General features: G+C 42.9%; 1 protein-coding gene across 1 annotated transcript in view; it reads right to left on the reverse strand.

Moving 5' to 3' along the window:
• Elovl4 (ELOVL fatty acid elongase 4) overlaps positions 1–18,146 on the reverse strand; it is a 29,074-nt gene extending 10,928 nt beyond the window's left edge. The window contains exon 1 of the mRNA XM_027411043.2: positions 18,017–18,146. Coding sequence (XP_027266844.1) covers positions 18,017–18,116 — 100 coding nt within the window. The 5' untranslated portion in view covers positions 18,117–18,146. The remainder of the gene's footprint in view (positions 1–18,016) is intronic.
• Between the last annotated feature and the right edge of the window lie 3,964 nt (positions 18,147–22,110).

Below are 22,110 nucleotides of genomic sequence, written 5' to 3' on the forward strand. Positions count from 1 at the left end.
AATTTACTGAGCAATACACGTTTTACAAAACAAAATACTCTTAGGAATTAAAATGTCCCAATTTCTTAATTGGGGTAAGTACAGATCGCTGTCCCCGTGAAAATACGTGATATCTGAAACAAATACAGACACCACCAACTCCTACAAGTATCGTTGGAAAATCACTTCTTTCCTTGGGTTACATGGTATGTTTTATAAGACATCAAAGAAACAGAAGAAATGCACTTAAAGATATAGGTGATAAGCTTGAAGTGAATGAAAGTGAAGACTCCATAGCTTTAAAATAATTGATTTAAGGGAATACTCAGTTTCTGTGATAAGTATGTGAAATGTATCAGGCCGTACAGCACTGCTCTCCATATCCACCCCTACAGCAAGCACAAATGAAGACTGATGAGGTAATGAGCAATGGAAGCCATGAGGCGGGATAGCTTTGGAAATGAGAGTTGCCCTGCAATCATACTTGCAGAATTACAGTAATCTCTTTACAATTCTAATTTATCACAAATGGTAGCCATATATGTTTGCTCCTTTTCCATTGATTAGTGTGTGTCAATTTTACTATCTATGAAAAACCTATTTGTATCTTCACATCCCTTAATCCACATATGTGCAAAATACCTAAAGTGGAACAAGTGATCTCATTTAAAGTAAATTGATTGCCCATAATATTTAAATATGCAACCAACAATCAATTTTATAATCTAATATTTTCAAAATGAGAACATTCGTAAAATAAGAAATGATAGTGAAATAACAGATTAAGAAAAATTATATTTATATATAAAGTACGTTAAGATTAAACTTTATATTTCTAGAGTTAAACAGTATTTCATTCATTTATAATCAAATGTCTACTTTATGCTTTGCAATACAAAACATGTTATCATTCTATATTCAGCATAGTTTATCTCAACAAAATAAAGTAAAAGTCTTTGGGCCAGTTCCTAGAATCCAGCCTAAATGAATTTAATGTAGTGTTAATTACAGTAACTTCTATGTAAATTCACTTGTTTACTAAAACTATATATGTAAAATGGTTCTGGATTAGATAACTAAATACTAGAATACTGCTTTAAAATATACTAATCAGGCTGAGGGTGTGGCTCACAGGTAGAGAAAGGATCTTTCTTTCTTTTTTTTTTTTTTTTTTTTTTTGGTTTTTCGAGACAGGGTTTCTCTGTGGCTTTGGAGGCTGTCCTGGAACTAGCTCTTGTAAACCAGGCTGGTCTCAAACTCACAGAGATCCACCTGCCTCTGCCTCCCGAGTGCTGGGATTAAAGGTGTGTGCCACCAACGCCCGGCTGAGGATCTCTCTTTCTGTATTCATACATATGCACACATATCTATACATTTGCTTAAATGCACAATAATCTATGTCTATAGACTGTTGGTTGAAATATGACACAAGAAAACATTAAGTTTCATGAAATAATTTTCCAAGTCAGGAAGAGCCACAATTATGGTTTCAATGAAATAACATAATAATGATAAAAGGTGACAAGGGCAGGGGCATTCAGGCAGAAGGATTTTGAGCTTGAGGCTCAAATTACTACTAAATTATAAGAGGCATCCTGTCTCAACAAAACAAAGAAGGGAACTTCCTTCTCTAGGGTCTAGCCAGATACGTGTAGTTCTCACCCCTTATCAAGGAAACTTTTCTTTTCTTTTCTTTCTTTTTTAATTTTTTTTGGAAACTTTTCTTTGTAACAGTCAGAGGCCACTATAGAAAGTGACAAGAGATCAAAATACAAAATATAGAGCCTAGTCCCAAAGGATACATCTACAACACAAATCCCACACCTATGGCTCGGGAATCACTGCAGAAGAGGGCGTAGAAAAACCCTAAGGGTTGTGAGGCTATGTCTCCTAGACATGTCAGAATCTACACATCAAGTCTCACCAACATGGCTGCCTAAAGATGAGCTAGGAAAGGGTGATACCAAGAGGCATGTGAACATGGAGAGGGCAAAACCTCACAAGGCCTGACCCGACACAAGGAACTACAGAGAAGTAAGGGATGCTGAGAGTGGGAAGAACAGTCTTCCTCAGGAAAAAACACACCAATTGGTTATCCCATACCAAAATAGTTTTGAAAGCATACATAGAAGGAATACATTCACACACCACCACCACCAACAGCAGCAGTAGTTAAAGAAAAAGAGACCATGAATTTGAAAAAGGATGCATTCTTCTATAGAGACCTTAACGTCTAAAATCCTGGAAAGAAGATGCGCTCTTCTATAGAGAAATCTCCTTAATGTCTGAGATCCTGGAAAGAAGATGCAGTCTTCTAGAGAGACCTTAATGTCTGAGATCTTGGAGGATGTCTCACCTTTTATCTCACCACACAGGGGATTCCTGCTGACTTCAAAGAAAGTTCTGAGCAGCAATTGAAAAAGGAAAAAAAAAAATAGAAAACCAAGTTCAGAGGCTGGCAGGACAGCTTGGGCAATAAAGTCCTTGTCATGCAAGTATAAGGGCCTGAATTTGATCCCTAGAATCACGTCAAAGCTGGCAGTGGCACTGCATGTTATAATCTAAGTGCTAGGAAGGCACAGACAAGAGGACTCCTGAGGCTTGCTGGACATCTGGTCCAGGCCCGTCAGTGAGCTCCACATTTAGTCAGAGACCCTGTCTCAAAAAATGAGGTGCCAAGTAATTAAAAAGATGTCCACCGTTGATCTATGGACACAACACACTCACTTACACACACACACACACACACACACACACACACACACACACACACACCTATATGAATATATATACACACATTAGCTTATACACAAAGACACATATAAAAGAAAAACCAGAAAAGGAAAACTGGGATACAAAATAAGTCAGAAATTAAGAGTAGACAATGTATTTCTTCAATTTTTTTTTAAGTCAGAGGTAGGAGGTCTCACTCTGTTGTCCAGCCTGGGTTTGAACATGTGAGTTTAAGTGATTTTTCTGCCTCAGCCTGTCAAACAGTAGATAGGACTAAGGTGTCCCACCATGTCCAGCTTGCTTCCTCATGTTGATGTGCAGTGTGGTTACCATCTCATTCTCTCATTCATCAAAGACACTTAGAGAGGACTATCAAGGAGCAGCAGAGGAGGACACAAGAGAGAGGCTGAGGGTTCTACAATATCAAACATTAAGGGAAACCGAGACACAAATGAGAAGCCAGATGACAATAGGAAACAATAGGAAGCATACAGGATGCAGCCGGTGGGTGACTGAGCTCCAGCACTGGCCCTGTCACTGTGCACATGACTCAAGGGCACAATCCCCTGTCATTTCCTTTGTCTATAAAACTTAGTGGTTATTGTCAGTATTATCCACAGTGCTGAAGCTGACTACACCATGTCAGATACTACAGGTGTGTGTGTGTGTGTGTGTGTGTGTGTGTGAGAGAGAGAGAGAGAGAGAGAGAGAGAGAGAGAGAGAGAGAGGAGCCTCTCGCCTCACAAGTCCTTGGTATCTTCTGGGGCTTTTGTATAGATGACTTAACTCTTTCCAATGCCATGATCACCCATGAGGGTGTCAAGACACTACCCATGTATATAAACACAGGAGAAGGTGAAGTAGATTAGTGACTCTCCAGCTTTAATAAAACAACAACAAACTCCAGGAGGAGTAGACACACACACGGAGGCTTTGGTCTGTGCCGCAGTCCATTTCCCGGGACACTGCATTTTCTGTGAAGCCTGAGCTGAGGCCTGGAGTTCTCCACATTCTCATGGTGTTACTCCAAAACACTGTATGACTACTCTGCCTTTATTTCCAATGTGCCCCTTAGTGCTTGGCCTGGAACTCATGATTTTCTTACCTCAAGTTCTTGGGTTTGGAATGATGGGCATGTGTCATCATGCCTCTCCCTTAAAGGGTATAATGGTTTCCATTTGTAACATCATATTTACTGTTTCATGAGACTCACAGCAAGCTGGACAGACCTGTTTACAAGTATCAGTATGGACAGTAACCACATAATTTTACCTATGCTGAAAAGTCACCCATAGTTACTCAGCCATGTTGTCAAAACTTTCAAAGTGTTGTTAACTGTATTAAAAAACAAGGGCTTTGTCCTTCTAAAATGGGCATTTATTTATTTATTTATTTATTTATTTATTTATTTATTTATTGGGATAGGGTTTCACTGTGTAGCTATCCTAGAACTCCCTATGTAGAGTAGGATGGCCTTGAACTCACAGAGTTCCACCTGCCTCTACCCAGTGCTGGAATTAAAGATGTGTGCTACCATGCCCAGAAAATGAGCTTTCCTGAACACACCACTAACACATTTTTATTTCTAACTTGATCCGTACCTTATGATCACAAAGCACTTAATAATCCAGGCAACTGTACCCTATTTGTGGCTCCCGTGGGGTGGGGGTGTGTGTGCAGATCACTTGGTCGCTGACCTATGGAAGTTCATCATTTATTGGAGGAAGGGAGACTTGAAAACTCAACTGCTCTGCGGCAAAATGAGAGTCCAAGCTGAGCAACAGGAAAGTGGACCAAGACATGGCTCAGCGACAGACATCTGAACTTTTATTCAATGAACAAAAGTAGGCCAGGGAGACAGGTAGGCAGCGTGGTCCTGTTTCACAGAAGGCAACTGGAGAAACTGACCCAGAGCTCCCTTAGTTGACTGACAAGACCCCTCCTGGTAGCAGTGCAGGACGGACTATAGGGGAAAGGGATGCTCAGAAGGCATGGAAACCATGCCAGCTCTACCTCCACTGGAGATAAAGGAGCAAGTGCTGTTTAATCTATTGATCCCCAGGTCCATCCTATAGGTTTTGAACTGACAACTTTGCAGCTGGGGCCCAGCTCTGACTACAGTGCTTCCATGGCTTCTGACATGGCTCTACAATGCAGGAGGCGTTGGAATCCCAGGCTCCAGGCATAGCTCTGGACAGGAGACAACAGGAAGGTCACGGGGCAACTTCTATAGATCTGGGGAAAGTTATAGATGTCAGAGGGGAAAGCTTGGGATTCCTGCCGTATTTATGGCCAGGTGGCAGCTGAGAAAGTCAGGACAGTGTAGACTACACCAGCAAGAAGAGCAGGTCTGGGAGGAAGTGAGCAGGAAATGCCAAACATCCCTGTGTAATGTACATCCCTGTGTGAGGTGCATCCCTGTGTAATGTACATCCCTGTGTGAGGTCCCTTGGTGGAGCTGCCAGGAGGTCCTGGGGTTGCAGAGGAATTTCCAGGGCAGGAGTCAATGACCATGGAAATTACACCAGAGCTTAAGGTCACAAGCAAGTGCACAGAGAATGAGAAAAAGAACCAAAAGAGGTCTGTGCCTGGAGTCACCCAGGGAGAGAGGGTGAAATGGCAGCAAATCAGGCAGGGAGACAGGGGCGAGAAAATAGCCAGACATTGGGAATCAACTGTGTCCTCCCTCTTTCCCTTCTTTGAGGAACCCAGTACCTCAAGGATTGACATGGGAGGGTCCAACAAACTAAAGTGTTCCCAGCCTATAAGGATTCCACAACGTCCCTCCTTCCTTTCCAGTGTACCTGCTCTCTCCCCTACAAATCTTCATAGGGTTGCCTGACATCAAAGCAATGTGAGTCTCTCCCCTTACAAGTCTTTGGGATTTTCTATGGCTTTTTGTCTGCTTCCCAGAGTCCTCTAGCTCACCAGATTACCAGCGTTAGATTCCTTACTCACCAGCCAGCTGAGAGACTCCCCAGCCTCATGGGGATCATAGCATTGGGAAAAGTTAAGATATATAGATATAGATGATATAGATATAGATATAGATATAGATATAGATTATATATGGGTAGTGTCTGACACGGTGTTGTCAGCACTGTAGATAATACTGACAATAACCACTGTTTTCCTCCCTTACAACATTAGAATTAAACCACATTCAAGAAGAATGAACAATGTTAATTAAATCAGAAAGAGTTTGCACTGAGAAGGCAAGGTATACTGAGAAGAGAAAGTATCCTATAGTTCACTCTTGTTCTCGCTAAGTGAACATTTTTAGACGTTACGTACTTGCTCTTGTGAATATATGATGTGTGTGTGAGTGTCAGCATGCACATGTGTCATGCCATGTGTGTGGAAGTCAAAGGGCAACCTCCGAGTCAATTCCCCCCTTCTGCCTTTATATTCGAGTTCTGGGGATTGAACTCGGGTTGCCAGGCCTGAACAGCAAGCCCCTTTACTTGCTGAGCCATCCTGCCAGTCCTCACTAGCTTAGTTTTCAAATTATGCTGAAAGGCTATTTTCAAAATCTTTTTTTGTTTGTTTTTCAAGACAGGATTTCTCTCTGTAGCTTTGAAGGTTGTCCTGGCACTCGCTCTGTAGACCAGGCTGGCTCGAACTCACAGAGATCTGCCTGCCTCTGCCTCCCGAGTGCTGAGATTAAAGGCGTGCACCACCAACGCCCGGCTCAAAATCTTTTTAAATGATAACATACAACAAAATTTAATACGGAATAAAATACAGGGATCCAATGATTTTAAGTAGCTCAAGTAACCTCTGCTTATAAACAAGTAACTACAATGACTCCTCAGGAACCTCTAACAGGTCTACTTTTTCTTTTCCTTTCTTTTCTCTCTCTCTCTCTTTTTTTTTTTTTTTTGTGGCTCAGGATTTCCACTAGCCAAAATGAACTTACTTTCTAGTAAAATTCTACTATACATCCCAGGAAAAAATTAATAAAATTAAACATTTTTAGAATATCCAGATTCTTAGGATAGATGGAGCCAATCAATGTAGCAGGGAGGAAAGGGTGATGTCTTGGGCAGGCTCACAGAACAGATGAGCACAATACTGGGGTAAAAGATGTGACTTACATCAAGAAGAACTGGATCCCAGGGTGTGGCACACACCCATAGTCCAAGCTAATCAAGACACTGAGGCAAAAAAAAAAAAAAAAAAAAAAAAAAAAAAAAACTCATTCCCAACCTGGGTAGCAACATAGAAAGATCTAGAGGGGTGGAATGGGGGAGTGCTGGATTACAGGCATGCACCCCCATTTATTTAATTTTCAAATGAATAATTTAGGCTCATTTAATGCTTCTACTTTTCCCACAGTACTTGACAGTGTGAGACTGCAGAGGAAAGTAGCAATACTCTATTCCTTTTCTAGTTAAGTGTGGTCCATATACCAGTCAAATGTCATCACCTAGACCTGGTAGGAAACAGAATCTCATGCCTTAGCCAGGAGCATTAACTCAGAATCCTCTCCATGCCAAACACCATCCCAGAACTGTTTGATTTGGCCCTTGAGTCTACCTGGAAAAATCAGCCACTTCTCTTTTCTTCTAACAGCATCTACATCTGTGTAATCTGCCATCATCAAAAGAAAAACACATGTCTAATGACCACTAACCAGACTAGCTTTGGGAGTCAGAACATGCCCTCAATGGGACTCTCAAAACACTCCATCCTTCTTCAGTAACTAAAACCGATAGCTGCAAATGAGCTCACCATATGGACCAGGCTGGTTTCAGACTGTGGGACCTCAGCTTGTCTCTGCCTGCAGAGCACTTGGGTTCTAGGTGTATGCTACACTCTTGGCTGAGCTCCTGTTTAAAAAAAAAAAAAAATCTATTTCCACTAACATTCTAAGTGGTAACACTAACTGCCTATTTCTCTTTACACAAAACAAAGGCTACATTCAGTATACAGAATCACAGGCCCCTAACCTTAACCCTAAATCCTCAAGATCTCAGGAGTGGGGAGAGGAAATACAGCATTTGGATCAATAGTCAGGGGAAAGCAGCTTTCACAAAAACAGTGGTAGACTCAGACCTAGGCTGGGACACACGGCAGGATGGCAGTGCAATTGGCAGGCCGAGAGGAAGGGAGCCTCTGCCAGCAAGAGATGGGTAGGTTGAGTATCTGATGGCAAGAGGGAGCAGGTGGCCTCAGAGTAGCTCAGGCTGGTTAACTAACTCAGTTGTATGACAGTCACCCGAGGGGGATGGGGGGATGGAGAAAGAAGCCAAAAAGCAGAGGGAAAAGTATTTTGGTTGTGAGTCTAAACAGCGATGGTAATAAAAGAGAAAAGGGAAAAGAGCACGCAGTTTCCTGCAGCAAGCAGAAGAGGTTGGCTCTGGAAACTACAAAGGAAAAACAAAACAAAAGGCTAAGGAGAGGGCGGGGATCCTTGTGAGATAAAAGCTAACAGCTCCTCAGACTGAGTTTTAACTTGGGAGGGTTAAGTATTTGAAGTCCAGGGAAAGTCAGTTTCCTCCCTGAGATGAGGATAACAATGGAACCCAACCGGTAGAACGTTAAGTATTGAGTGTGTTAATAAAGTCAAAGCACTGGCAACAGTGCCTGGCGCTCAGAAAGCAGGCAATAATCACTCAGAAAATGAAGAGGCGGGCAGTGCTGTGTTATAACAATGAAACTCTCATAGCAACGAGAAACTCCTTCTACCCCCGTTCTGTGACTCTAGTCGTGTGGTTCTAAACTTTCTTCATCTCTAGACGGTTAAACAATAACCAACGCAAGGGGATGCTGGGAAGACCGGACATACGGGGATTATGAAGCACTACTGCAGCCCCTCAAACTCCACAGACGGCGTGAGCTTCATTGTTTGCTGGGGATGCCTGACTCAGTTTAAAGGCTACCACAGCCATTATAGCCAGTTCAAGAAAAAAGGGAAACGTGCAGCCGGAAAAACATTTATATCCACAGAGAGATCTGAAAAAGAAATGATGTTGCATATCCTAGACGTCAAGAGCAGAAGGCAGCAGTTCCCCCCTTTCCCTGTTTCATGAACTCTTAGTCCGGGGGTTATGGGTCCAAACGACAATCAGCGCTGCCAATCATCTCAAAGCTTTGAGAAAATCTCAACGATGCTGCCCACTTGTTAAGGGGCTCGAAGCATTTGCATCTGTGTGTGCACATGTGTCTGCATATGAAAGGTATGTGCGCGTGGGATAGGGCACTTTGGCTTTAACCGTTCTATAAATTAAATATCCACTGGGCAAAATACTATCTATCCATCCTGAATTTTCACCAACCGTAGTTGGTAGCTCTTATCTCCCGCCATTTGGCAAAAAAGTCCATCATCACTTTGAATATAATTTTTAACAACTCTAACTACTCCATCTTATGGAAGGCAACTTCATCTCAGAATACATCTCTTATTTCTTAAATACACATTCCCATATGTAGTGTCAGCATGTAGATGTTTCTAAGAAAATATCACTTCTTAGTTTGTTTATTTATTTATTTATTTATTTATTTTGGTTTTTTGAGACAGGGTTTCTCTGTGTGGCTTTGGAGCCTATCCTGGCACTCGCTCTGGAGACCAGGCTGGCCTTGAACTCACAGAGATCCGCCTGCCTCTGCCTCCCGAGTGCTGGGAATAAAGGCGTGTGCCACCAACGCCCGGCACTTCTTAGTTTCTTTTTTAATGCGTGTTTTGCCTACATGTTTTCTATATACCGCAGGCATGAGGTGCCTACAGAGATTAGAAGCAGGCATTGGGTACCCTGGAACTGGAATTATGGATGGCTGTGAGCTGCCATGTAGGTGCTAGGAATTGAACCTCAGCCCTTTTAACTGATGAGCATCTCCAGTTCCTAGACCTAATAGTAACTTTGAGCATTCTAGCTGTTTTTGATGTTGTTGCCATCATCTGTGATTTTGGTCAGATTTAGTATCTTACAGGAATACAAATTCAGTGATGCTGTGTAAGTAAAGTAGTAACAAAAAAAAAAAAAGAAAGAAAGAAGAAGATACATTAAAATGAGGCATAGGTAAGAGGCACAAAAACTTCTTTCTTGGCTGATGTGATAATAAGAGCATCATCAGGCTATGTGCTAATGTAACAACACATTATCTCATTTCCAGGAACCTTAGGGACTAGTAAGCATATGGAAAGAAATAAAATGTTTCAGGCCAGTCTTCCAGGGTGGTTGTAAAGCTAAAGCAAAATGCAAAGCCAATCTTTCTGCTTCCTTGTTGGCTGTGTGTTAGCCAAGCAGGTACTTCTTCAAGTCAGTCAACACCCTTGTGTTCCCTTTACAAAAGCCATTTTACATTAAGCTGAAAAAAATAAAAAAAATCATTTGTTTCACCATCCAATACTGAAGAAAGCTGAAGTTTAGGAATGCCATTATATTCATTTTATAGTATGTGGAATTCTTGCCCATGTTTTATTAGCCTATAATAATTATACATAATAATGGGTTTCATTTGATGCTTTTATACGTGTGTATGCTATTCTTTAATGGCAGTCCCCCATTCCCTTTCTCGCCCCTACTCTTCTCGCTTCCACAGATGCCCCATCCACTTTCATAATGTCTCTCTCTCTCTCTCTCTCTCTCTCTCTCTCTCTCTCTCTCTTTAGTGTCCCAATGGATTTTCTTGTAATTGTGTTAAGTACGTGCTGGTGTTAGCAAGCATAGTCATAATATTGTACAGCCAATCTCCACAACTAGTTTCACATTGCAAAATGGAAACTCCATGCCTCTTAAGCACCAATCCCCAGACAGTGTCTTCTCTTTCCAGTCCCTGGCAAGGGCAAGCACTGTTTTCATTTCTGTTTCTATTAATTATTTTAGAAAGCTCATGTGAGTGGGATGACACATCTTTGTCCTGCTGTGTTGGAGTTCAATGTTCCTTAGATACATCCACATGTAAAAAATATATATATATATATATATATATTATATATAATATATATATTTGGTTTTTTCAAGACAGGGTTTCTCTGTGTAGCTTTGAAGGTTGTCCTGGCACTCGCTCTGTAGACCAGGCTGGCCTGGAACTCACAGAGATCCGCCTGCCTCTGCCTCCCTAGTGCTGGGATTAAAGGTGTGTGCCACCAACGCCCATCGTAAAATATTCTTTTATCATCAGCTCATTCACCAGTAGGCATATTCCAGTTGCTCCTATCTCCGTATAGTGCAGTGCAACCATCAACAAGGAGTGACCAAGATGTGAAATGCATGAGCACACATATGTGTGCCTGAGTTTATACTTGATAAATAAAACATGAAAACAGAAATGCTGACTCCTTCAAATGTTCCAGTTCAGAATCACAAAATTTGGTATTTTCTAAAGAAAAACGAGGCTGAAAATATTGAGTTTGGACTTATATTAAAGTTATTGTTCTAGAAAAGATGAAAATTTGATTTAAAAAATGGATTACACAGAAGATATGATAATAGATGCCATGTACTCTATAATTCAATTTTCATATGGTAGAGGTAGCAAGAAGAGACCTGGGGCTGAACAGATGGCAGTGGCCAGGAGCACTTACTGCTCTTGTAGAGAATCTGAGTTAGACCTACATGGGTAGCTCACAACCACCTGTAACTCCAGCTCCAAGGGCTCTGATTCCCTCTTCTGGATCCTAAAGGTGTACACACACACACACACACACACACACACACACACACACACACACACACACACACGGGGCGGGGGGGGAGAGGCACACATGCTCATAAATAAAAATAAATTAAATCCTTAAGAAAAGAGACACAAAGAAATAATGCTACTTGCCAAGAATACATAAGAAGCCATCATTCAAAGTTGCATATCACATGATAAAATGACTACATAATTCACTTTTTTGCATGTTTGTTACTGCTCCTGTTTTTAGCAAATTAGCTCATTCATGCTTATTCAAGGAATACTGAGATAATTAAATAGCTATGATGATGTGGTGACACACAGCGCTGTCCCAGGTAGTTAGGTACCCAGCGTCTTTATCCTTTCCCTGTTCCTCTACTTGGCTCTTGCAGAACAGGCAAGACTAAGCAAAAATGACTAATTACAAATCTATTCTTTTTACTAATAGGGAGGTACTAAAAAGGTTTTGGAAAACAATTAAATCATAAGGTTTTCAGGTTAATATTTGACATAAATGTCTTTGAAATTGCTCTGTCTATTCAAAGAACAGAAAAGTAGCATCTATACAGAACTATGGATCCAGCTGGGCATGGTGGCGCACACCTTTAATTCTAGGACTCAGGAGGTAGAGGCAGGCGGATCTATGTGAGGTAGAGGCCAACCTAGTGTAAGAGAACTATGGGTCCAGGAAGATCCTAAAATATTATTACCTAATTTAATCCTTGGAATTTACAGATGAAAAGTGTTGAGGGTTGGGTGAAAGGGACTTGTCTGAACTCTTACACTCAGTAGCAGTAGCCTCATGACCTAAGTCTCTCCACTCATAGGGTTATGCTATCCTCAACTCCCACTCCCACATCACAATGCAAGTATGATGGGAAGAAATGAGTGACTATCTGGCTATGTATCTCTGTTATGTGCTACTAAATGATTTGATAGTTGATTCACTAGATTTAGTGAACATCAACGAAAATTATGATTGATAAAGATAATTATAAAAGGTAACTTTCTGCAGGGCTGGAAATAAAACTCAATGGTAGAATGCTTGCTTAGCATGTATGAGGTCTAAAGTTTAATTCCAGACACCACACACACACACACACACACACACACACACACACACACGGGTGGGTGGGCACCTTTCTGCAATCTAGTGTCTTCTAAAACTGTATTACCACATTTCATCAATCAAATTCATGTGAGATTGACAGATGTAGATAGAATTTCTGTCCCTCCTGGTCCTACAACCGTTTAGTCCCAAATATATTAACTATAAACTGTTTGGCCTATGGCTCAGGCTTCTTACTGGCTAGCTCTCTCTTATTAACCCATTTCTATTAACCTATGTATCTCCACATTGTCTTGGTTTACTGAGAATGCCCAGACCTCTTGCTCCCTCAGCAGCTACATGGCATCTCCCTTTTGGCTCCTCTCTACCTCTCATTTCCCAGCCTTCTCCTAGTCTGGTAGCCCATCCTATACCTCCTGCCTGGCTATGTCCTGCCTGTCCATTGGCCAAAACAGCTTTATTCATTGACCAACAAGAGAAACATATATTCACAGCATACAGAAGGACCTCCCCATCAGCCAGACCTCCCTCACTAACAACAGCAGTGAGACTCTCTTTCGAAAATGAAAAATAAAGCTAGATTAAGGAGATCGTCTCTTGCCACTTGTGTAAGAGCAAGAGAAAGATTCTCTAGAGCTTGTCAAGGGGGAAACCATAAAATGGGGAAGCAGATCTTAGGGATGGTTTATATAATTCAGGACTAAAGTCATAAAAAATTGCTCCAGGTAACACAAATAATTGCTAAAGACAAGGTTTCATGTCCGAGGACCCACAGTTGCTCCAGCATACCATGTAGGTAATGGTTTGGGAAGCAGAGCTATATGGTATCTGGAGAGGTAAGCAGAAAGAGAGGTGGGCAGGTTTTCCTTTTACTGGAAGACCAGGGACTTTAACCAAGCTGGCTAGAGCTGAGGCCTATGGGTAGAGGAATACTGCCTAATCACAACACAAAGCTAACCCAGAAGCTGATTGTGGAAGCTATGTTTTTCCCTCCTTTCCGTTTCTAAGTGTCAGAATCCATATGACTTTAAAGCAATAGACTCAGATAGAGTAAAAATCTTGGCTTATAGATGGAATGTTGTACTATCTTGAAAAAAGAGACATTGAAAGTGAGGAATGACACAATTCATTAAATAACTCTTACCTGTGCAGAAACATATATTTTACTCAAAAAGTAGTGGCTCAAATGAAAAGCCATGTGGTTAGAGGCTTTCAATTAGGGTGACAGGTCTTATAAGGTACCACTCTTTGCTCCTCTGGGACCTATCCATGAGGTGTGTTTGGCTATATGCTGTGGATGGAGAGAGTACAGGAGGAACAGTCTTTAAGTCGAAGGGTGTAATATATCAAGTCAGACTGTGGTAAAGGAAAAATAGCAACCTAATCAAACCCCCTAAAGCTGTCTGGGCCTCCCAGGAGTGTCAGGGAGGCTATGAGACAAAACTTCAAGAACACTGACCAGAGGAGAATCAAGTAGGTGGCCATACTCCACACGTTCGTTTTCATGCAAGTATGCAAGTGGCACTTGGCAGGTGAAGGCATAAAGATCTTGAGGCTAGCCTTGGCTACACTGTGAGTTCAGAGCTGGCCTGGTTCACACATCGAGACCCTTCCTCAAACCCAACCCCTTGCAGAGACAGAGACGAGGCAGAAAGAGAGAAAGAAAGAGAGAGAGAAAGAGAGAGAGAGAGAGAATGAATTTGCTTTGTATCAGATGCCCAGAACTTAAAATGTCTGTTCTAATATATGTGTATGTGTGTATATATCTGTATATATATATATATATATATATACATATTAATATTTCCCAGACTAATCCAAACAGAAAACCTACTTTAGAAAGTAACACAGATGAAAACTACACATTAACTATGTCAAATTAAATGAATTGTCAACATGCTATACAACATTTAAAGCCTGCATTCCTCCTCTGCGGCCTGGCAAGCCATAGGCTCAACCTCTCTGACTCCAGTTTGTTACAGCTGAATTAAGCGTCCCCTCCCACAGCAGGTTTAAATGACTCACTGGTCCTTTTGCAGTCCTGGTTTCCCTGGTTCAGGCCCCAGTTCAGCCCCTGGGCCCTTTGCCTCTGGCGCCTTTGCCCTAGTCTACCTACTCAGACATTTTCTGACTGTTCCCATCGGCTCACTCACTGCTGGAGCCTGCGGGAAATAGATAAAATGCTCAGAAAACACAGCCAGTTAGCCTGCTGCTTTCGCCACTCGTGACTGACACATAGGGTGGGAACACTGAGATAACAGGAGAGAAGGACTCTTCTGATTGTCCCGGGGCACTCGGAGCAGGATTTCAAGGGGGCAGAATAGCAGTGATTCCCCTAGACTTCAGAAGTTTGGGACCTAGTGGCCTCTCTATCCCTGACCTGTATTCTCCATGGCAAACACATGTGGAATAAAGAACTATACATGACCTAAGTGCATTTACTTATACAATGCAGCCTGGCTTCTGAAGTTTCTCATTGTCTTATGGGAAACACCCTCCATTCTATGCCACTCCTTTCTGCCTCTTCCAAAGTGAATTCAAGAACTCGGCTGCTTATGTTCTAACTTCAATGAGACATAAACAAGGACCCATGTATGAAGCAACTGAGCAGCCAGAAGGAAAAGGGCAGGAAGGGATAAAGCAGCACTTAACAGAGAGGGAGACCATGTAGATGTGTCCGTTTAAATGTTTCTTTATGAGTTTAATTAGTTATGCTTTTTGAGTCTAATCATTCTCACACATACAAAGTCAAATCGAAGAAGGAAAAAACCAAATGCCAGGGGGCCAGAGCTTTAACTCCAAGATGGGCAACTGGAAGGAAGTTTCACCTCGGTCCACGTTTTCCTCCAATATAAACAACAGTAGCTGCCTTGCTGCATGCATCGAAATGCTTGGTTTGGGAAATTCAAATCTATTTGTACCTTTTTTCTAAAAGTACAGTTTTGTTAAATCTTAAATTTCAAAATATAAACTGTTAATGATACAAGAAAAGTGATATTGTTCCTGTCAGCACAGAAACTCACTGTTTGCTAGATACACGCTGTTAGAAAAGCCCACTTTGTAGACTCTCTCTTTGACTGTGTTTTATTAATATTAAATAGCACCATTTGATAGAAGAGTTCGAAGTTATATTTTACCAGAAGCTATTTGCTCTCAACAAAAATGTCTTAGGCTGTCAAATATGTGCTACAAACCTGTAACCTTCATATTACAACAATGAGAAACAGAACAACTTTACTTGTGCTCGTGTAAGAGCTTCAAGAAGGGAAAAACACAAGGAACTAGCAAAAGGGAAAAAGGGCAGCATACACCTACAGTGAGGCACTCGGGGCATGGCGCCTAGCTCAGCTTGCTCTTCCTGAATAATGTCACCCTTTCATCACACTCCACACCATTTCTCAAGAGCATCCCTGTCTCCCACCCATTTTTATTTCCCTCTTTCCAAACATGTGACTCATCCACTTTTCTCCGACGACACTGGAGAAGCCTCCCCTTCTACCCTGTAGCCCCTTTAGCCAGATTTTAAATACTCATGGAAGAAATGAATGTTCTTGGAAGGGGGCAGTGTGACCCTGGTTCCCATGAAGCACACAGAAGTATAAAGGAAGCTCAGGAGCTCCAGGTGTGTGAAGGCAAAAACAAACAAACAAACAAACAAAACCCTGACCAATGGTCTTCCTTATGTTGCAGCAATGCCAAACAGGCTCTAGCCACTGAGCTTCTGGGGGGTTAAGAAGTACCTCCAGACCAGGCAGCTCATTACAGACACAGCCAAGCGGTCTCGGGTTTCGTAAGTGGATAGTGAAGAGCATGGATGAATATCTTCCCACTGACCTGCTAGTAAGAGGTCACTTGAGTGTCCCTGTGTCTCCTCATTTCTCAAGCCTGGCCCACGAAAGTGTGGTCTTTTATAGGTCCCTCACAGCGTAGGTCAAGCTTTCACTTGAGTGGACACACAAAACTTCCAACTCCATGATCTTTTTTTCACAGACTCATTCAAATAGAATGAACCACTACCGGAAGCTATGTTCTAGCTTTTCTCTCTCTCAACTTTTCTTTCTGGGGCTTGGGAAGATGAGTACGTGCCAGGATGGGAAGGGGCTGAGAGACGGGACTGAGAACTCCTTCCTAGGTGTGGCTCTGGATGCAAGGCAGCAGGAGGACCTCAACCACGTTGTCACCTGCCAGCGAGCATGCCTGATGTTCAGCTCTGCACAATTGTGTAAGGGAACGCTCTGACGCAATGTTCAGAGCAGTATCACAGAGATGAAGGGAAGGGTGCTTCTTCCCCAGGTATTGCAGGTATCAGTGTGATAGCATTAAAGAAAAACTGCCTTTAAGCCATCTCCAGCTGTGATACTTGGGAACTACTGCCTCTCCTAGCTCAAATTTGTGATCTCCCAAGAAATATGGTGCTTTTCTAAACAAGTCAGCAAAGCCTCCATGTCAAAAACTAAAATAGTTTGCCTCATACAGAAACAGTTCCAGCAAGCATTTTGTCCACAGCACATACCTCAAAACGCTGTACTGTATTCATGCTATATAACACATTGTCTCATTTGCCCTAGCAACAAACACAAAAACTTCAAAAAAAAAACTTTTCATTTCTAAAGAAGACAACTATCATAACCTATATTGCTAGCATCCTCTTCTGCTAGGATACAAAGTCACACTTGCAAACCGACAACAAAAACCACATCATAAAACCATTCCTAGAATCCTTTAAACCTGACATTTAAGATTTTGAGAACTTTTTAAAGCAACAAAGCAAATGAAGAAATGGTAAGAACGTGAACATTTATGCCACAATCACTTCTCCTAGGAAAACTACGTAAGGTACCCAAATGTCAGTCCTGCCCCACAAGCTAAGGGAAAAGTTCGCTAATTTCACTATGCTGTTCTTATGCAGGCTTCTGAGCCAACCTCTAGGTGCTGCTGCGGAGACCCCCTTCCCAAAGACTGCCTTCCTTCCCCTCCCCCTGACGGCACTGCACTGCGCAAAGCCACCACAGTCCCTCGCCTAACAGATTTGCTACTGGGGAGCCACAAAAAACTGTTGTTCTTCGGGGAGCTAAATAAGGCTAGTGTACTTTTCAGTAGAAATTATACTACAGAGAGGTTAGCTTATTGGAAGAAGATATGAGCATTTTGTCAAAGCCTTCAAGGAAGCTGAAGTAGCAGAGACAGGTACAATCGGAGCCCTCCGTCTCCAGGCCTCTCTTTTCTACGAGGAGGGTCAGTGCATAAGAGAAGTCTGAGGCGAGCTCGGGAAATGCGGGCAGTCAGGGCGCGGTGGTTCCTTGGCTGCACTGGCAGCATCTGGTAAGTCAGCTCCAGCATCCGCGAAGCTGATGAGATGGAAGTGTGGGGGGAGGGAGGAGGACGCCTTAACGTTCGCATCAGATTAACCAGTGCACAACCGCGGCGCCCGCGCCGCCGCCGCATCTGTGGGGACCGCATCTGTGGGGACCCGGTGCCCCAACAGCCTTAGGGCGCCATGTGGGGAGCGCAGGGCCTTCCTTCCCTGGCGCTGAGGCCGGGGACTAGTGTCTGCGTCGTGCGCAGCCCGCAGAGCACCCATCGAGGATGGGTGAGGCCCCTTGCCTGTACCTGCGATGGACCACGTCCAGCGGTAGAACTCCACGGTGTCATTGAGCGCAGTGGACACCGCGTTCAGGACGCTGCCCGGCTCTGAGTCCAGCAGCCCCATCGTGGCGCGGAGAGGTGCGAGCCGCGGCGAGAAGAGAGGCCCCGAGGGTCGGTGGGCGACTGCGGCGGGGACCCTGCTGGCAGCGGCGTCTCCTCCTCCTCCGGGCGCCGCGGCTGGGGATGCAGGCGGCGAGCAGCGGCGAGCAGCGGCGAGAAGAAACCGGAGGGCGGAGGAGGAGGAGGAGGACCCGCCGCGAGCGCCCAGCGCTGCTCCTCTCTGTCGCCGCGCGCTGCGGCAGCTCCAATCCCCTCGCCCGCATCACGTGGCCGCGCGGGGCGGAGCGGCGCCTCCTCTCGCCCGGGGCGCGGGGATGCTGCGGTCGCGAGTGGTGGCCGGTCTGCGCAGGCGCGCTAAGGCTTGCCCCCGGCCGCCACCCAGGCGTCGAGAGCGCCGGAGGGGGACACCTCGTACCCAGTCCACCTCCCCGCGCCTGTGTCCTCCTTCCCTGCCCGCCTGCCCACGGTTACCTCTGCTCCGCCGGATGCATCGTGGGAAACCGGACCGAAAAGAAGGGGAGTTTGTGGACTAACATGAGTAGGCGAGGCGTTTCTGGTCCCTGCCTGTCATTCACCTCCATTTCATTTGTACCTTTGCTGTCTTCACCTTTGGCACGTGCGTGTCACCCAGACAAGGAAATGCAGGTGGTTTCACTCTAAAAGGAATGTCATTTCTCTCTTGCAGCGGCTGTGGCAGTAGTCCGTGGTCATCCCATAAATACATAAGCGTAGAGTTAAACCCTCGAATGTACTGGAACACTGGACTCCACGTACGTGGACCCATCATCGCAATGTAATTGTGCCGAATTAGGCTATTGGAAGTTTAGAGAGGAGGGAGTCATAAGAATAGGTTTAAAAAGTCTGCTTGGTCAATCTGAAAGAATGATGCTGAGGAAACAAAGGACAGTCGACTCGAGAGAGAAGGGCCAAGTAATGCTTTTTCCATTTTGAAAAAGAAAAATAGTTCAGATAAGATGGGAGGCAATAGAAGAGGCCACGCCTGTGGAAAGTAACAAAAGAGATAGGATATATAAATTTGATAGCTTTCAACATAAAGCAAAATTTTTGTGAATGGTCCAATAACAATTTCATCGGCACTTTATTCAGAAGTGCCACCTCCTTTTGCTCCAGCTTTTCTCCACCTGCTGACTTAAAATGCTTATTTTAACCTAGTCAAATGTCTGACACTGTTAATGTGAGTACTGCCTGAGCCCTAACTCAGTACTCTAAATAGCATGTCATAAATATTTATGGTGACAAAATTATCACTCACACCACTCTAAGAGCATAATGGGACTTATTTAAGTACAAAGAGCTTCAGGGAGAAAAATGGTAATTAAAAGTAACTGATTTGTTGTATAACTCAGGCCACTGCAGCAATGTGATATGGCTGATTTATTAATTTGGCAACCCTACCTACCAAACTGAAGTTTCTCTGAAAAATTTCTCAAGTCTCAATTCCTAGTTATGATCCTAGTTAACTGTAACCTAAGTGTGAGTTGCTTTTCCCTTTGCTTGTAATATTGGTTGCTAGCTCTCTGTTATCTTGGAGTCTTGGGTATTTTTAAGGAGAACAGATTCCTACCCTCACCTCACAAAAGCTCTCCATCTTTGCTTATTTAATATTATGTGAAATTGTTAAAGCAGCTTCATCCAAATATTTCATTGGCGCCCCTCTTTTACAGTAAAGGTCAATTTAAGCTCCTTATTCACTAGGGGGCGCCTGTCACATAAGGAAATCATAGACAAGCCGTGATCAATGGTAAGTTGCAAATGGCAACTGTACTTTATCACTTTGCCTTACTTGGGAGCTTACTCATTTCTATTTATACTTATGAACTTTGTCTAAGCATTCAAAGAAGAAACAAAGTCTTAGGCTGTATCCACTCTTGAGATCTACTACCTGACGTGAAAGATTATACTCCATTACTTAATTCACAAGCAGTTTACAAACTCCAGTGATTGTCCAGAACCAAAGCCTGATGCTGTGGTTTGAACAGATCTCTCAAGGTTCATCGTTAAAACTTAATCCCAATACAGCAAGGTAGTCGAGGCCAACAGGGAGTTGTGTAGGTCATAAAGGCTCCACCTTCATGGACTAATGTAAGTTGTAAAGAGTTTTAAGTTTTGAGTTTGGTCTCTCACAATAAATATTTCTTAGTTATCTACCTTTTTACCATGGAATGGCAAGGGGGGAAAACACTCACCAGATCTAGGGTCTTGATCTTGGGTGTCCTGGTTTTCAGAAGGATAAGGAAATAAACCTGTGTTCTCTGTAAGTCACTTAGTCTTTGGTACTCTTTTGAAGCAACATAAAACAGACTAAGACAGAAAATGATGAGAAGCAGGTCTATGGCTATTACAGATACCTGGAATGTGGAAGTGGATTTGGAGTAAAGTAACAGAGACCAGAAGAGTTTCGAGGACTAGCTATGAAATCTAGATTTCCTAGGAACATTTAGAGCAGTGTGATGCAGAAGAGAGAACTGGGGGAAGAAGACTGCATGAGGATAACCTAAGTGGTCACTAGCAGAATGTTAGTGGAAATACAGACAATCAATATAGGCCATTTTAATGGCACCTCAGATGGAAATGTGAACAAAGCATTGTAAAGTCATCCTTATTACAAGACAGCAAAGAAACTGGCAAAATTTTGCCCATGCCTAGGGATGTGTGGAGGGCAGATTAAGTGCAATGAGCTGGTATATGCGTAGGGTGGAAGGAATGTCCAATCAAAGGATGGGGTAGTTGCTTTTAGTTGGATTCAGTTAGATGTGACAGACCTAGCAACCTTCTGAATTACAAATGTATGCCCATCCCAAAACCTGCATATGGTTCTATGGCTCTTTCCTCCATCTCAAATCCCACAGAGGCCTTCTGGGACTGGGACTTAAAAAAGAAAAAAAGGGAGCCTAGGTCTGTCTGGAGGACAGTGGTTGGTTTTTTGTTTGTTTGTTTTGGGGGGGTGTTTTGGCCAGATACAAGTAATTTTTTTTTAAAACCAACAAGAGCACGCAGCTCTTTGTAAAGTTTAAGCTATTTATTCTCAGGTGAAATTCACTTGAGCAAGAAATGCACTTATATGTCCAAAGCAAAGAATGACACCGTAGCGTCAGGACTCCTGACAGCAAACCACACAAAAGGCAAGCAATGTGGAGAAAGGTAGCTTTCTCAGGATTGACTAACTCCCATGGAGTTAGTGGTGTAACACCATTTCTGCTAAGACCATTGAACCCGGAATGCATGTGATAGTGTACCTTCAAATATTCAAACATACAGAATTTGTACAGGTATTTGTAGCGGCTTTTACTTAAAATGACTGCACACAGCAGACAAAATAGGTAAATAAGTAAATGCAGATTGCCACAAAAGAGTGTAGTAATGTTACCAAATACTTAGAACTGCTATCAAGTGAAGATTTCTCCAGGTTCTTAAAAGGAAGAATTCAGAGAAGACACAGTTTCAACAGGAGCTTATTTAACAAAACAGGCCAAAGAGGATATAGTACACTCCACACAAACAGACTGACCTCAAGTGTAGTGTAGAATTTTAAGAAGTACTTTGTATGAATATTTATGAAGTGGGCAGCATATTTACTGGGGTAAGAAGACCCTTCCTCCCCTCCCAAATCATGGTGAATTATTACCCTTTTTAGGGTAATTCTTCCCATAACTCTCTTGAAATGCCACAGTGAGGTAGGCTTGTCAAAACAACAGTGTAAATAATTATTTTACAGACTCTGCATTAACAGTCCATGCATGTCAGTTTGGAAAGTTCCTTGGTGCCTTCGTTTTTAATGTCAATAAAGAACCTAGTTCCAGATTCAAGGATATTTAGCCAGAATGAGGCATTCTGTCAGTGGATACATCTGTCTACATCCAGCTGGAATTTCCTTTAATTCCCTCACATCTAACTTACTTATTCATTTGCTTATTTATTAATTTGGTTTTTCGAGATGGGGTTTCCTGGCTGTCCTGGAACTCACTCTTGTAGACCAG

This window comes from Cricetulus griseus, chromosome 4 (genome assembly GCF_003668045.3).
Source record: "Cricetulus griseus strain 17A/GY chromosome 4, alternate assembly CriGri-PICRH-1.0, whole genome shotgun sequence".
NCBI classification, from domain to species: Eukaryota; Metazoa; Chordata; class Mammalia; order Rodentia; family Cricetidae; genus Cricetulus; species Cricetulus griseus.